The sequence below is a fragment of the Protomyctophum parallelum genome (assembly GCF_964188405.1).
Source record: "Protomyctophum parallelum genome assembly, chromosome: 13".
Taxonomy (NCBI): domain Eukaryota; kingdom Metazoa; phylum Chordata; class Actinopteri; order Myctophiformes; family Myctophidae; genus Protomyctophum; species Protomyctophum parallelum.
The window spans coordinates 38,859,738-38,874,773 of record NC_139708.1 but is presented as its reverse complement, the minus strand read 5'-3'; the positions used below and the strand labels follow the sequence as shown (position 1 = coordinate 38,874,773).

General features: G+C 43.4%; 1 protein-coding gene across 1 annotated transcript in view; it reads left to right on the top strand.

Annotated features, from left to right (window-relative positions):
* Positions 1-9,880, top strand: part of e4f1 (E4F transcription factor 1) — a gene marked incomplete at its 3' end in the record, with an annotated part of 29,814 nt that extends 19,934 nt beyond the window's left edge. The window contains exons 10-13 of the mRNA XM_083779094.1: positions 251-449; positions 2,389-2,576; positions 8,509-8,571; positions 9,443-9,880. Coding sequence (XP_083635220.1) covers positions 251-449; positions 2,389-2,576; positions 8,509-8,571; positions 9,443-9,880 — 888 coding nt within the window. The remainder of the gene's footprint in view (positions 1-250; positions 450-2,388; positions 2,577-8,508; positions 8,572-9,442) is intronic.
* Positions 9,881-15,036: the final 5,156 nt, after the last annotated feature.

The window sequence follows — 15,036 nt, the reverse complement described above, 5'->3', positions numbered from 1 at the left end:
GCAACTAACTGTAAAATGACTTAGACTGGATCTCTTGTCCACTAGTCCCTTCCTAACATTTTAGTCTAGTTTGTATTTGTTGACGAAATTGTCAGTTTATTTAGTCTTAGTTTTAGTCACCGTGGCTTAGTTTTCATTTAGTTTCCATTTAGTTTTCGTCTGTGAAAAAAAGTTAGTCGATGAACATTTTTCTTCTTGGTTTTGGTCGAGGAAAACAACACTGACCCTAACCCTCTACTCCCTCCTCCAGAACGCCCTCCAGGTGCACCAGAGGACCCACGGCCAGGACAAGCCCTACGTGTGTCCGTTCTGCAGCCGAGGCTTCCGGGAGAAGGGCTCTCTGGTGCGCCACATCCGCCACCACACCGGGGAGAAGCCCTTCAAGTGTCCCAAGTGTCAGCGCGGCTTCGCCGAGCACGGCACCCTCAACCGCCATCTACGTGCCAAAGGTCAGTCGGATTTTAGTTTTATTATTTACTTAAAGCAGTGGTTTTTCAACCCTTTTCATATGAAGGCACATTATCTATTCTGCATTTGAGCCACGGACCATCGTGTTATTAGCCTCTCAGACCCAAAACTGGATGTGGTACCAGTAAGAGAGACGACAGTAAAATGTTGATCAAAATAACAATTCTTCTACATTTATCCATTCACGTAGACTTCTTGTAATGTAAGTAATGCAGGATGATTAACAATAGTGTAACTGTTGAGAGCGTAACATGTTGCCAAATGGACCCCATTTTTATGCTCTCAAGAGTTAAATATCTATAAGGGTCCGTTTGGTTACCAACTCTCCCATCATTTAGCTGGCGGACCACCTGGAATCCCCTCAAGGCCCACAGGTGGTCCCTGGACCACTGGTTGAAACCACTGCATTAAAAAGGATGGATCGGGTGTTTTATATTTAGCCACCCAGCCATTTAGTGATCAGAGATTCTAAAAGTTTTTTTTTGGCCACCCCGTTGTTACGTTATTCAGTATTTTAGCCGTGACGTGACGGAGATACTTCCGGGTCCCACTTTTGTGTCGCTTTTGTGTCCCCATAGAGTTATACTGTGTTCCTCCGTCGGACTAAATCTGATATGAGACGAAAACAACCACGAAAGTCTCAATTTACCGCTTTCCTCGCAAAAACAAAGCTACTGGTCTCCCAAATCTGGCTGTGATCCGTCTGCCCCACGCGGAATACTATTGCCAATTTATTTAAATTTCTAAATATGCCCCCGAAATACAGTATTGTACTGAGCAAATGGACTGTTACCACCTTCAATAATAATGATGATAATAGTCTTTATTGTCTCCACGTCATATATTTTCTTTGTCATGGACACTTGTACAGAACATTGATAATTCTACTCGAGTTGGAAGCATTAGACGCATTTTAACCCTCAATGGCTTTCTTTCTGAAAAATGACGTCATTGTGAAAAGATCCACGCGTTTGGATATTCTATTTACAATGAGATGCGGATGGGAGCTGGTCGCCACTTGGACCCGGACGTAACGTAGCACTACAAAATGACGTCAGACTGAAATACAATATAACACCGTACATTTATATTAGTTTGTATATTGAAAATGTAATTGTGTTTCCAGGGGGGCTGCCATAAGGACAGTAGTTTGTATATTGAAGATGTAATTGTGTTCCCAGGGGGGCTGCCATAAGGACAGTAGTTTGTATATTGAAGATGTAATTGTGTTCCCAGGGGGCTGCCATAAGGACAGTAGTTTGTATATTGAAGATGTAATTGTTTGCCCATAAGGACAGTAGTTTGTATATTGAATATGTAATTGTTTGCCCACGGGGGCTGCCATAAGGACAGTAGTTTGTATATTGAAGATGTAATTGTTTGCCCATAAGGACAGTAGTTTGTATATTGAAGATGTAATTGTGTGCCCAGGGGGCTGCCATAAGGACAGTAGTTTGTATATTGAAGATGTAATTGTGTTCCCAGGGGGGCTGCCATAAGGACAGTAGTTTGTATATTGAAGATGTAATTGTGTGCCCAGGGGGTCTGCCATAAGGACATTAGTTTGTATATTGAAGATGTAATTGTGTGCCCAGGGGGCTGCCATAAGGACAGTAGTTTGTATATTGAAGATGTAATTGTGTGCCCAGGGGGCTGCCATAAGGACAGTAGTTTGTATATTGAAGATGTAATTGTGTTCCCAGGAGGCTGCCATAAGGACAGTAGTTTGTATATTGAAGATGTAATTGTGTTCCCAGGGGGGCTGCCATAAGGACAGTAGTTTGTATATTGAAGATGTAATTGTGTGCCCAGGAGGCTGCCATAAGGACAGTAGTTTGTATATTGAAGATGTAATTGTGTGCCCAGGGGGCTGCCATAAGGACAGTAGTTTGTATATTGAAGATGTAATTGTGTGCCCAGGGGGCTGCCATAAGGACAGCGGCTCTCCACAGCAGCCTGACATGGCGGTGGTGGAGCTGACGGAGGTGACGGAGGAGCAGACGTCGGTTGACAGTCTGGCCACGGCCACCATCATCTCCGAGGACCCCCAGACGGTGCTGGTGGAGTTCTCCTCCATGGTGGCGGACACGCAGGAGTACATCATCGGGGTGAGCGCCTATAGCACAGTGTTGTTTTCGTCGACTAAAACTATGACGAAAAATGTTCGTCGACTACCTTTTTTCACTGCCAAAAACGACATAAAAACTAAGCTGTGATGACTAAAACTACGACTAAATATACTGACAATTTCGTCAACAAATAAAAACTAGACTAAAATGTTGGGAAGGGACTAGTGGACAAGAGATCCAGTATAAGTCATTTTGCAGTTAGTGAGCTTGTAGATCTGCTATTTTCAGCAATTGTAAAAAAAACAGTCATAACGATGGCATCAAGGCCCGCCAAAAAACATGTTAGTCGACTAAATCAACTTTTAGTCGACTGAAACTAGACACTAAAACATTCTGGGTAACTAAAATGTGACTAAAACTAAATGAAACCTATTCAAGAGACTATGACTAAAACTAAAATCGAAATGTGCTGTCAAAAATCAACACTGCAGCCGATCACGGCATTTTCAATTGATCGGAATCGAATCGGGAGCAAATAAAAAAAAACCTGATTGGGATCATAATATTATATTATTATTATATTATTCCCCGCAACCTGCGGTCGCTTAATATAGTGGTTGCAACTGTATTAATTGATTGCCCGAGTCCCGTGGTGGGAGTTCTGCTCTGGTTTTGGTGAATATTAAGTAGTTCCGGTCATTTTGTGGAGGGCACAGGGGGCCACACATTAAAAGTAAATAAATCCACAAAACTAACGTCATTTGTATTGTTGACCTATTTCTAAAATATTAGCGGAACCTTTGTTCAACTTTGACCCCGCTATCACACGGAACTATTTTTGGGCGTAGTGATATGGACACAAAAAACATAGTTCTGTGTGATAGAGGGGTCAACAATGAACGAATGAAACAGTTCGAATCAATCGGACTCAGTGTAAATCTTCCCCTTTTTATATATATATATATATATATATATATAATTTTTATCCCACAATTTTGTAACCCATTTTTTCACCCCTGTGTCAATTATCTAATGTGACTGACCAATCAGTGACTGCGTTTCAGTGAAAAGAAGCCTCTGATTGGTTCATGTATATATATATTGTGACGTAACATTCATGCTGCAGTACTTTCAAAACAACAATGGCTGCCCTCGACGCAACACGTTTAAAAGTTTACACGGAAACGATAAGAACAGCAGTTATTTCAGATATAGACTCTGACATATATCCCACATATCTCGCTCACGTATGAAGTAGAAACTAGAACAGACGTCGTTGTTTTTAGCATGGTATGAGGAGCGGACAAGCGCACTGTGTGGTGTAAGGCTGTACCCTAGCCCTTATTTTAGGACTCGAACTTCGGCAGGAATTTCCGAGTGAACATTCGGACCATTTGTTTCTAATTAATTAAAAAAATAACCGTCTCGATCCGAGCGCACAGCGCGTCTCCCCCGCTCTTTATCAATCTCTCTCTCTCCCAACACACACACACACACTGTGGTTTTTTTTTACCACTACGCAGCTGCGTAGAGCCCCGACGGCTAGAGGCCTGAGAGTTCTCCCTGAAAAATGTTTAATATTGCAGCCCCGCCAGCCCGTTCCGTCGCAGACTCGCAGTTGATTTTTCGCCTATTGCAGTCGGTTAGGGGGGAACCCCCCCAGGGGGGGCTCCGACGGCCCATGGCGTCGCTTCCTCGGTGTCACTTCTTCATGATCCGCGACGCCCGGGCGTGGCCGTCCGTCCCGTCGTGGGCTCCCCTGTTGGTCTTTGTCCCCCTATACTGCTGCTCAAACCCGGCCGTCAGAACGATTCAACGTGGAAATAATGTTACAAAACAACAACAAGATACAGCCTAGACTGTAAGGAAATGAATAGGACCTTGGCGCAAAACATCATATTTACCCTGCTCTTCAATAACAAAAGTGTGTTCTTACATGATCCTCCATTTTACGATTTAAACTCTAGGTGAGTAAATTAATTTAATATGAAACAAGCCCAAATTGATTAAATCAATTAATTACCAGCTGCATTATTATTATCTGTGGGTCTGCTGCTGACGTTATGCCACTTTTTAGCTGCGCTCCGCTGTTATGCTCAAATTAGTGTCCCTAAAGAATTATGAGGCAACATGGCTGGAGACGAGGCAGCCAATCAGAACTGCTCGACTAGCCATGTGCACATGGGGAGTTTGGAGAGGGACAGCACAACAAGGAGATAGACATAACTTCTGACAGGAATGCACTAGAAACTTAAAATATATAATATTTATTTTTATATAAAAAGAAAAACAAAAAAAAACGAATGGTTCATACCCATTAATTAAGATTCGAGTGCCAACCCTAACGAGCGAACATTCGAACCTTGAATGTTTGGGGACAGACTTAGTGTGGTGACGTCAGCTTTTAGTTACGCTGATTGGCTAGATGGATCTGTCTGTCAAGGCAACTACTAACGCCTCGGGAGCAATTCAAAGAAAATCTGATCGGGATCATATTATTATATTATTCCCCGCAACCTGCGGTCGCTTCTCACCCTTAAAGGGATTGTTCAGATTTCTTTAACTTAAGCTGTATAAAATACCATTAATATAGTGGTTGCAACTGTATTAATTGATTGCCCGAGTCCCGTGGTGGGAGTTCTGCTCTGGTTTTGGTGAATATTAAGTAGTTCCGGTCATTTTGTGGAGGGCACAGGGGGCCACGCATTAAAAGTAAATAAATCCACAAAACTAACGTAATTTGTATTGTTGACCTATTTCTAAAAAATTTAGCTGAACTTTTGTTCAACTTTGACCCCTCTATCACACGGAACTATTTTTGGGCGTAGTGATATGGACACAAAAAACATAGTTCTGTGTGATAGAGGGGTCAAAAATGAACGAATGAAACAGTTCGAATCACTCGGTGTGAATCTTCCCCTTTTTTTTATATATATATATATATATATATAATTTTTATCCCACGATTTTGTAACCCATTTTTTCACCCCTGTGTCAATTATCTAATGTGATCCTGGGCCCTACACACCCTCCGCCAACCTAGTCCCCATATATGGGGGACAAGGGGAGAGCAACGGACTTGAACTCATGCTTCCTTCATGCCTGAGTGTCCAAGTTGCTCCTTTACACCTGACAGGGGGAAGTTTCCCTGGTTGGACGTTATTCCAACCAGTTCCTTTCCCCTCCCATCAGGCGCCCCGGCTGGCCAGGGGGAGGCAGTTTAGAGACCAGGAATCTTCCCTTTAGTCTTGAACTTCTCTGCAGTCACACATAATAAAGTGTGAAGTGTTGGCCGTCAGAGCTAGCCTGGCTTGGCCAGCCTCATAGCGGGGATTATCTGAAGATTCTCCCCTGCATCCTGAGTCTGGACTCGGGCTCATTGGCAGAGAGTATGCGGAAGCTGGAGAAATCAGAAAATGACCGGGAGCCAATCAGTGACTGCGTTTCAGTGAAAAGAAGCCTCTGATTGGTTCATGTGTATATATATTGTGACGTAACATTCATGCTGCAGTACTTTCAAAACAACAATGGCTGCCCTCGACGCAACAAGTTTAAAAGTTTACACGGAAACGATAAGAACAGCAGTTATTTCAGATATGGGGTGCCATTAAAGGGACACTTCACCCTTTTTGCAAAAAAATATATGTTAATGACGTTTAGAAGCTTTAGATCACTTTTCTGGGGGTATTTATGTGTGTAATATGTGGTTTTAGTTATTTTAGATTGTAGCAGTGAGCCTGTTGTCTCTGATGTCATGGACACTGGTCTCACTACCTTCCTGGACTACAATTCCCATAATTCTTTGGTGCACTGCTCCTCCTTGTGGATAGGGGGAGAGCTGTCTTACTGAGACAACATGTAGTCCAGGAAGGAAGTGAGCCCAGTGTCCATGACATCAGAGACAACAGGCTCACTGCTACAATCTAAAATATCTAAAACCACATATTACTCACACAAAGATCTCCAGGAAAGTGTTCTAAAGCTTCTAAACGTCATTAACATATATTTTTTTGCAAAAAGGGTTCAAATAATATTACTAATCATATTACAGTTTTATGAGCTGGGGGCGTGTTGTATGTCATATTGCAATTTTGGGCATGTTAAGAAGCGCTTTCGACACCCCGTGGATTGCGCAAAACGGCCTTGAATTAGTCATGGGTGTGTTTAAGGCGTGTTTGAGACGTACCCAATCAACATGTCCGTACTATTCTCTTTACCAGTCAGCTGATGTCACATACGGAATGCGCACTTTGGGGATCGTGGTATTACATTTCTTCAGGCTGGCACCATAGAAGACATGACATGACTTTGTCACATTTGGGTTAATTATTCCTATTGCACTGCATGCTGTCACCTTTATGCCTCAAAATAATTAGTTTCTATTGAAAAACACCAGTAAAATAACGTTTATTATATTTTATTTCATTCAAGTCATGATGAAGGAATGAGTTGAATGTTGCTGCTTAATGCTGTGCCTGTGGCCCCGATGGTATATGGTCTTCGCTCATAGCATTTTATTGAAGAAGACTTGAATCGGGTGTGATACAGCATATGAAAGCAAACTTCCCAAGGATTATGGAGATGTTTTTATTTTATTTTTTTAAGGTTGAGAAATGAAAGAATTATGGCCGTTTCTAATCTCAACATTTTACAAAAAAAAGACGCAAAAAAAGGCTGTTGCCATGTCTCATAGAAACAAGTAAATAGGTCTATAAAAATAAGCACATATAACAGGGGTCTGCAACCTATTTTAAATGAAGTGCCATGTTTTTATTTTCTAGATAGTGAGTCTGCCATATCCAGATTGATTTTAATGACACCACATTAAAATAAAAAAACATATTTTGATTGTCCACAAATATAAAGTTCTTATTTTTAAATATATTCTTGCACATTGTTATAATGATCATTATATATATCCCCCTGCAGTCAGAGTTCATAGTTTTAATGAATGAATGTGATGCATTGTGAGCTGGTATAGATCTGCTATTTTCAAATGTAATCTTGGATATTTTTAATTTAATTTTTGGATTAGCCGTCCTTAGTTGGGCAAATGCATTCATCTGGGGATCCTTGACATGGGAATGTGCTGTGTGAGGATCACTGGTTTAAACAACATTAGGAGAAAAGCCCAAATAACCACTTTAGAAACAAGAAAAGCAACCACAAAATAGTACAACTACCAATATTTACAAGCAACTTTACAGAAAAAGAAGCCGCTTATAATAAACAGACATGGCAACACTCTAGCAGCCTCCCAGAGCCGCTCAAGTGTAAAATCAAACAGTGCTTTTTGCGTTTATGAGGTGGTCAGACCCACGTCTAATCGTTATGCGATGAGTGTTTCTAGGTCAAGGGGCTTAATAGCAAATTGCGCAAAGCGAAAATAATTAACATATGGACACTCCCACAATGCTAAAATATTCAGGAACGCCGTATGCCATAATGTGTGTGCGTTCAACACGGGCCGAGGGCGTTCAACACGGGCCGATATGCCTTTCATAATACCATTGTGCGCAGAGCGAGGGCAATTTCTGTATTACCCCATTGTAAAACGGATCTTCAAAATCTGGGCCTTAGACTCTGACATATATCCCACATATCTCGCTCACGTATGAAGTAGAAACTATAACAGACGTTGTTGTTTTTAGCATGGTATGAGGAGCGGACCAGCGCACTGTGTGGTGACGTCAGCTTTTAGTTACGCTGATTGGCTAGATGGATCTGTCTGTCAAGGCAACTACTAACGCCCACTTTTCATGCTGCCTATGGGCCCGAGCCCAGACTCATTCATATGCGGGGAAGAATCTTCAGTGAATCCTCGTAGCCAGGCTACGTCAGAGCTGGTAGAGCGGGTACTGTACACACACCTGTGCGGTTGTTATACCAACATGTACAGTATAATCGCACACACACCTGTACAGTTATCCATGACGACATTTTTGTCTTGTTCTCTTTCGGTCTCCTCCAGACTACAACACAGGAGGCTGTGGAGGCAGGGGAAGTTACACTCATCCAAGACACTCACAATCAGGTCAGCGCACGGCGCTCGCACGCACGCACGCACGCACACACACACACACACACACACACACACACACACACACACACACAGGAGACTGTGGAGGGAGGAGAGGTTACACTCATCCAAGACAGTCAGAATCAGGTCAGTGCACGCACGCGCACACATTCACACATGCACGCACGCACACGTCTATTACTATACTTGTGAGAACATCAACATTTCACATTTCTAAAACGGTTACAAACATATAGCAATATTAACCTAATAAAACTATTGAATTCACAAAAGTATAGCTACGCTTTGCGCCACCGGAGCGAGCCACATCACTTCTTTGTTGTGCTCGGCAAGTAGGCTATGTGACGGGAGAATAGCGCTTGATGTCTTCTGAAATCTTTGCTTCTGGGGGGGGTCCCTGGAACAACATATTTTCAGATGGGGGTCGGTGGGCAAATACAGATTATCCTGGGGGTCCTTGACATGAAATTAGTCTGAGAACCACTGACATAGAAAACACGAGGTTTCTCAGAAAACTGTCAGGATTTAGAAGACATTTTGAAGAATCGTCCCCGGGGTCTATAAAACGGAGTTTTTAATCCATTCTGAACGGGAACCCCTTTTGGTGTTGGCATCATGTTATGCTTTAGCTATTGAAAAATAGCAGATCTACAAGCTGCGCGCTATGAGCTTGTAGATCTGCTATTTTTGAAGAAATCGAACAACGACTGACATTTTTAGAATCTGATTTCAGGTCAGAATGGGTTATAATCAGACCAGTGTGTGTCCAGTGGAAACCTCGTATGAATCTGATCTCGGGTCAGAATTAATCAACACTTAATCAACACTTAACCTCTCATGGTTGTCGTTGTTTTGGTCTCTCCAGATGGGCGACCACATCATCAAGGTGGTGCAGCAGATGGTCAGCCAGTCGCGCGGCGGCGCGGGCGGCGCCGGCTCGGCCCACCCCCCCCAGATCATCGTGCGCAACATGTCGCTGGACGAGGCGGCGGGCGCCTCCTCGTCGGCCTCCATCTCGGACTGCGGCGACACCATCACCATCGCCACGCCCGAGAGCCTGACGCAGCAGGTGGCCATGACGCTGGCCTCGGCCATCAGCGACGGCACGCTGCTCGCCACCGCGGGCTGCCTGGAGACCGTGGAGGAGGGGGGGATGGTCACCGTGGTTACGGCCACGGTGGTGGAGGAGGAGGAGGGGGTGGTCGAGGGGGCGGAGGAGGTGCAGGAGGGAGGGGGGCAGGAGGAGTATGTAACACTGACCTCCGCGGACGACGAGGTTGATATTCAGACCGTGGTCGTATGAAGGAGGTCTTGGGGGGGGGGGGGGGCATGTTGGACCACCTGAGACCTTAACCTCGCCTCACCAGGCTTTCCACCTCGCGGAGGACAGGCTTGGTCACTGTTCCAAGAAGTGCCGTGTGATCTCGGTTCGGGAGCAGATGATATCGTTTTACGTCATGTGGTGGTGTTGTTTTGTAGTCGTCATCGGGCAGGAACTATCAAACGGAGGGCGCTATAAGTCCACGGGTTCATGTACTTTTTTATTTGCATTGTAATCCCAATCGGGTGGATTTTTTTTAGATCTCATATAAGAACTGTGTTCGAAAAATGAACAAATCATCCCGGGCCGTTTCACTTCGTATGGATATGAAGAATCAACTGAATGAGAGAAAACGCTAAATGTCACTGCCGCTGAATTAGTTCCATTTTCGCTAGAAACAGACCGTATCAAATATGAGTGACTGACTGTCATAAATGATACAGAGACACCTCCCACGACCCCCCGACAATATCGCCCGCGGCAGTTTGTTAACTTTTGGAACGACAATTCTTATACGAGACGATTTTAACACATTATGTGCCCTTTCATTCTTTCAAAATAGCGACGTGGGGTGCCCACATTTTGACCCAAATTATTATTTTTTGTCCTGTGCACTATATGCGGTAGTTCCTAGGACGTCTGTGGACGTCTTGGGCATATATTGTGTTAAGATGACCCCATGTTATTCTCCATGGAGGGAAAAACTTCCATGGACCAGCGGGGATGAGCGAGTGACATCAGGACTTCGCCGCTCCATGGTTGAGAAGGACAGCTTGCCATCCCAGAGTGGAGTGGGCGGGGCTTAACGAAGGTGAGGTGAGGTGCCTTACTCGAGGGGCAACAGTTACCCCGGGTCTTAACCCATTTTGACCTGAGGACGATTCTACAAATGCCTTCTAAATTGTTGACCGTTTTCTGAAAAATGTCTCTGTGTCAGTGGTTGTCTTTAAGTACCCTCAAAAATATATGTAATTGGCTGCGGACCACATTTGAAAATATGATATTCCAAGGACCCCCAGAATCAAAGATTTGAGTTAAAAACGTTCACTCTGAAAGAATATATTCAAAGATTGTCGCCACATTTTCACGATTTTTCTAAAGTAGCGGATCTACCAGCTCGTAGCTTGTAGATTAAAGCAATAAGCCACGAGAGGTCTCAGGTTACCGGGTATTTTACAATGGCTGGGGGCGTAGGCTTCTACCCTCCCAGCCATTGTAAAATACCCGGTAAGCTGGGGCCTCGAGTGGCTTATTGCTTTTCTAAAACGGTTACAAACATATAGCAATATTAACCTAATAAAACTATTAAATTCACAAAAGTAGCTACGCTTTGCGCCCACCAGAGCGAGCCACACACTTCCTTGTTTTGCTAGGCAAGTAGACTATGTGATGGGAGAATAGCTTACACGGGGCTGCCTGGAGCCACACATTCACAGTCATATGAGTGCGGGCGGCGCTTACACGCCCGCACGGCCAGCGTGTGTAAGGCAATAAAGTGCTCCCCTTCCCCAGTACAGCTACAAGGATGATACAAAGTGATTGAAGGTGTGGATTATCGGTGAAATGTACAACGGTCACGTGACGGTAACCAGCCAATCAGAATCAAGTATTGGGACTAACCGTTTTAGAACTGCTATTTTTCAATAGCTAAAGTATAACATAATGCTTAAAACACCAAAAGGGGTTCCTACCCAAAATGGGTTAAATGGACACCTCAAACCCTTGCAAAAAAAAATATATGTTAATGACGTTTAGAACATTTAAGACACTTTCCTGGGGGTCTTTATGTGTGTAATATGTGGTTTTAGATTTTGTTTAAATAGATTTTAGCCAGTGAGCCCAGTGTCTCTGATGTCATGGACACTTCCTTCCTGGACTACAATTCCCATAATGCTTTGGTGCACTGGTCCTCCTAATTGTGGAAAGGGGGAAGGGCTGTCTTACTGAGACAACATGTAGTCCAGGAAGTAAGTGAGCCCATTGTCCATGACATCAGAGACACTGGGCTCACTGCTAAAAATCTAAAATATCTAAAACCACATATTACACACATGAAAGTGTTCTAAATCTTCTAAACGTCATTAATATGGATGTCCCGATGTTTCCAGGGAATAATATTTATATTAATACAAAAAGAAAAAATATCTTATTTTGAAGTCCACCGACCGGGAATAGTGTTTATAGCTATCTAGCTATATATCTGGTGTTGTGTTTATAGCAGACTCCTCATTCAAATGCGCACTTGCAGTTTGGGCAACTCCAAAGGAAACTCCACATGTCCCAACATTTTATTTACCTGCCATGGTGTCAACCCCCGGCCTTACCCCTGTGTCGGATCGGTGGTTAGACTGGCATATTTGCCGATACCGATATGAACCGATATGACCAAATAAGGGCCGATCCGATACTTTCCCAATACCGATACAGTATCGGGACATCTCTAGTCATTAACATAAGTTTCCCTTTTGATATCACAACTTACCCAAAAACACAGAGGTCTATCTCTAGTGGAAATGAAGATGTGGGTTATCATATGGACGTGTTGCCCAGCCCGACCTCCACCAGACAACCAATGACTTTGATTATGTGGAATGATGTGCACCGTGGTGGAGACATTATGGACGGAACAGGACTACTGTGTGAAGATGAGCTGTAGATTCTCTACCACGTTTCTGATCCAGCATTTTAATTTAAAAGGCCAAAGTGTGTACATAATGACGGATTTTATAGGACGACCTAAAAAAAACATACGCGTGCGTGTGTGTGTGTGTGTGTGTGTGTGTGCGTGCGTATGCGTGTGTGCGTGTGTGTGTGAGAGATAGATATTGCCTGGGTGATTTGTGGTCCAACATGTGACAAGTAGGCCATGATAAGTACACTTATAATACAGTGGTCTATTCCAGGGGTTCTCAACGTTTATTGGCTGGGGGGGGGGGGGGGGGGACCCCCGCAAATGCTTTTGGCCATGTCTCGTGAATAATTTTGAGAACCCCATGTCTATTCACCCTGACGGGTTGAAGTGTACACTTCATCCAGTGGTCTTTAATTCACCCTGACGGGTTGAAGTATACACTTCATCCAGTGGTCTATAATTCACCCTGATGACGTTTGCATCAAATAAATACTATTTTCTAATGATTTCACTGGTCTTGTGTGTGAAAAGTGAAAAATGAATGTGATTCCCATAATGAGTCAAAGTGTAATATACAGTAAGCACACTCATGTACAGTATAGGCCTATATGCCCAAGTTATAGAGCGTCGCAGTCCCGCCCCCTCGAGAGACCGGAAAAGTAATTCCCCGTTCATTTTCCACCGTAGACTTTTCTTTTCTTTTTAATATATTTTTTATCCCATGATTTTGTAACCCATTTTTCACCCGTGTGTCAATCATCTAATGTGATCATGGGCTCTACACACCCTCCACCAACCTAGTCCCCATATATGGGGGACAAGGGGAGAGCAACGGACTTGAACTCATGCTTCCTTCATGCCTGAGTGTCCAAGTTGCTCCTTTACACCTGACAGGGGGGAGTTTCCCTGGTTGGACGTAGCACGTGGAAGGAACACCTTATTCCAACCAGTTCCTTTCCCCTCCATCTGGCGCCCCGGCTAGCCAGGGGGAGGCAGTATAGAGACCAGGATTACTGCATGTTTTTTGCGAGGGTATACCTACCCTAGGGGACACGGGGAGAACATGCAAACTCCACACAGAGAGGCCCTTTCGCCAACCCCGCCTTCGGGTATGGGCACTGATGACGCGGAGGAGGAAACACGCCGCCAGCACCGTAGACTTTTCAAGAAGTATTTATTTAAAGACGTTTTAACGCCGCCGACAAAGCCAAACTCTTGTCGTGACAAATCATGACAATAAACACAATGTTTTGAGGCCGAACAAATAATTAGAAAGAAGAAGGAAAAACGGCAGGTTACAACGAATACAGTGTTTGTTGTCATGATTTGTCAGGACTCGAGTTGGCTTCGTACGACGCTTAAACAGTAACCCAAATCACAGAGAAAATGCAGGACCATCAGAGAAAAGGCAGAAAATCGACTTCATCATTTAGGCCAGGAAACATTGTGCAGCTTTTAACCCATTCAGGCCTGAATGGGTTAAATGGGATCTTCTAAATCCTGACAGTTTTCTGACATACCTCATGTTTCTAGGCCTATATCACTCAATATTTCATGTCAAGGACCCCAAAAATGATCTGTAATTGGCCACCGACCCCCATCTGAAAGTATGTTGTTCCAGGGACCCTCCCCAGAAGCAAAGATTTGAGTTAAAAACGTTTGTTCTGAAAAAATATATTCCAAATTTTAGGCACATTTTCACGAATTTTCAAAAATAGCAGACCTACAAGCTCGTAGCGCGCCACTCGGTGGCCCGCTATGAGCGTGTAGATCTGCTATTTTTCAATAGCTAAATTATAACATAATATTTAAAACACCAAAAGGGGTGCCCGCCCCAAAATGGGTTAAAGTTACTATGCAAAAAGTTTCTCTTTGGAGAAGTTTAAGTCGATCACCTGCACCTCTTATGTCGCGTAGGATAGCTTCAATGCTGTAGCTTTCAGAGAAGTGTGTTATAATATTAGTAGGCTACCATATAACATCATTATCCATTGTCTTCATTATAGGTAATGTAATGAGTGAATTTATATTTTTCATAATTGAAAACGAGCTATATTGAAAGATTAATTAATGTTAATCCATGTTAATTAATTACATGGATATCAATTATCAATGCACAACAAGTCAGCTATGAGGTGGGTGAAAAATGTACATGAAAATGTATAATGTTTGTGTATTTTGAGCTGATTTATATCACGGGCCAAAAGTGTTAGTAGCAGGTTTCTAACACAATGCCATGTTCCAACAAAACACACACAGAGTAAAATATATGCATATTATATATATATACAAATGTAAAGATAAATAGTATTAGGAAATAGATAAAATGGCCGTGGGATACAATATAGGCCTATACAATAAAATAGTGCAAATGTATCGGCTAGCAGAAGTTGAAACGGAGTAAATTGGCTTAAAGTCTTGAGTCCTGGGCGTACGGGGGAGGCTGGCGGGGGGACGGTTGGGTGGCACATCGGCAGCGAAATGTGGAACAACACAACATGGGTTC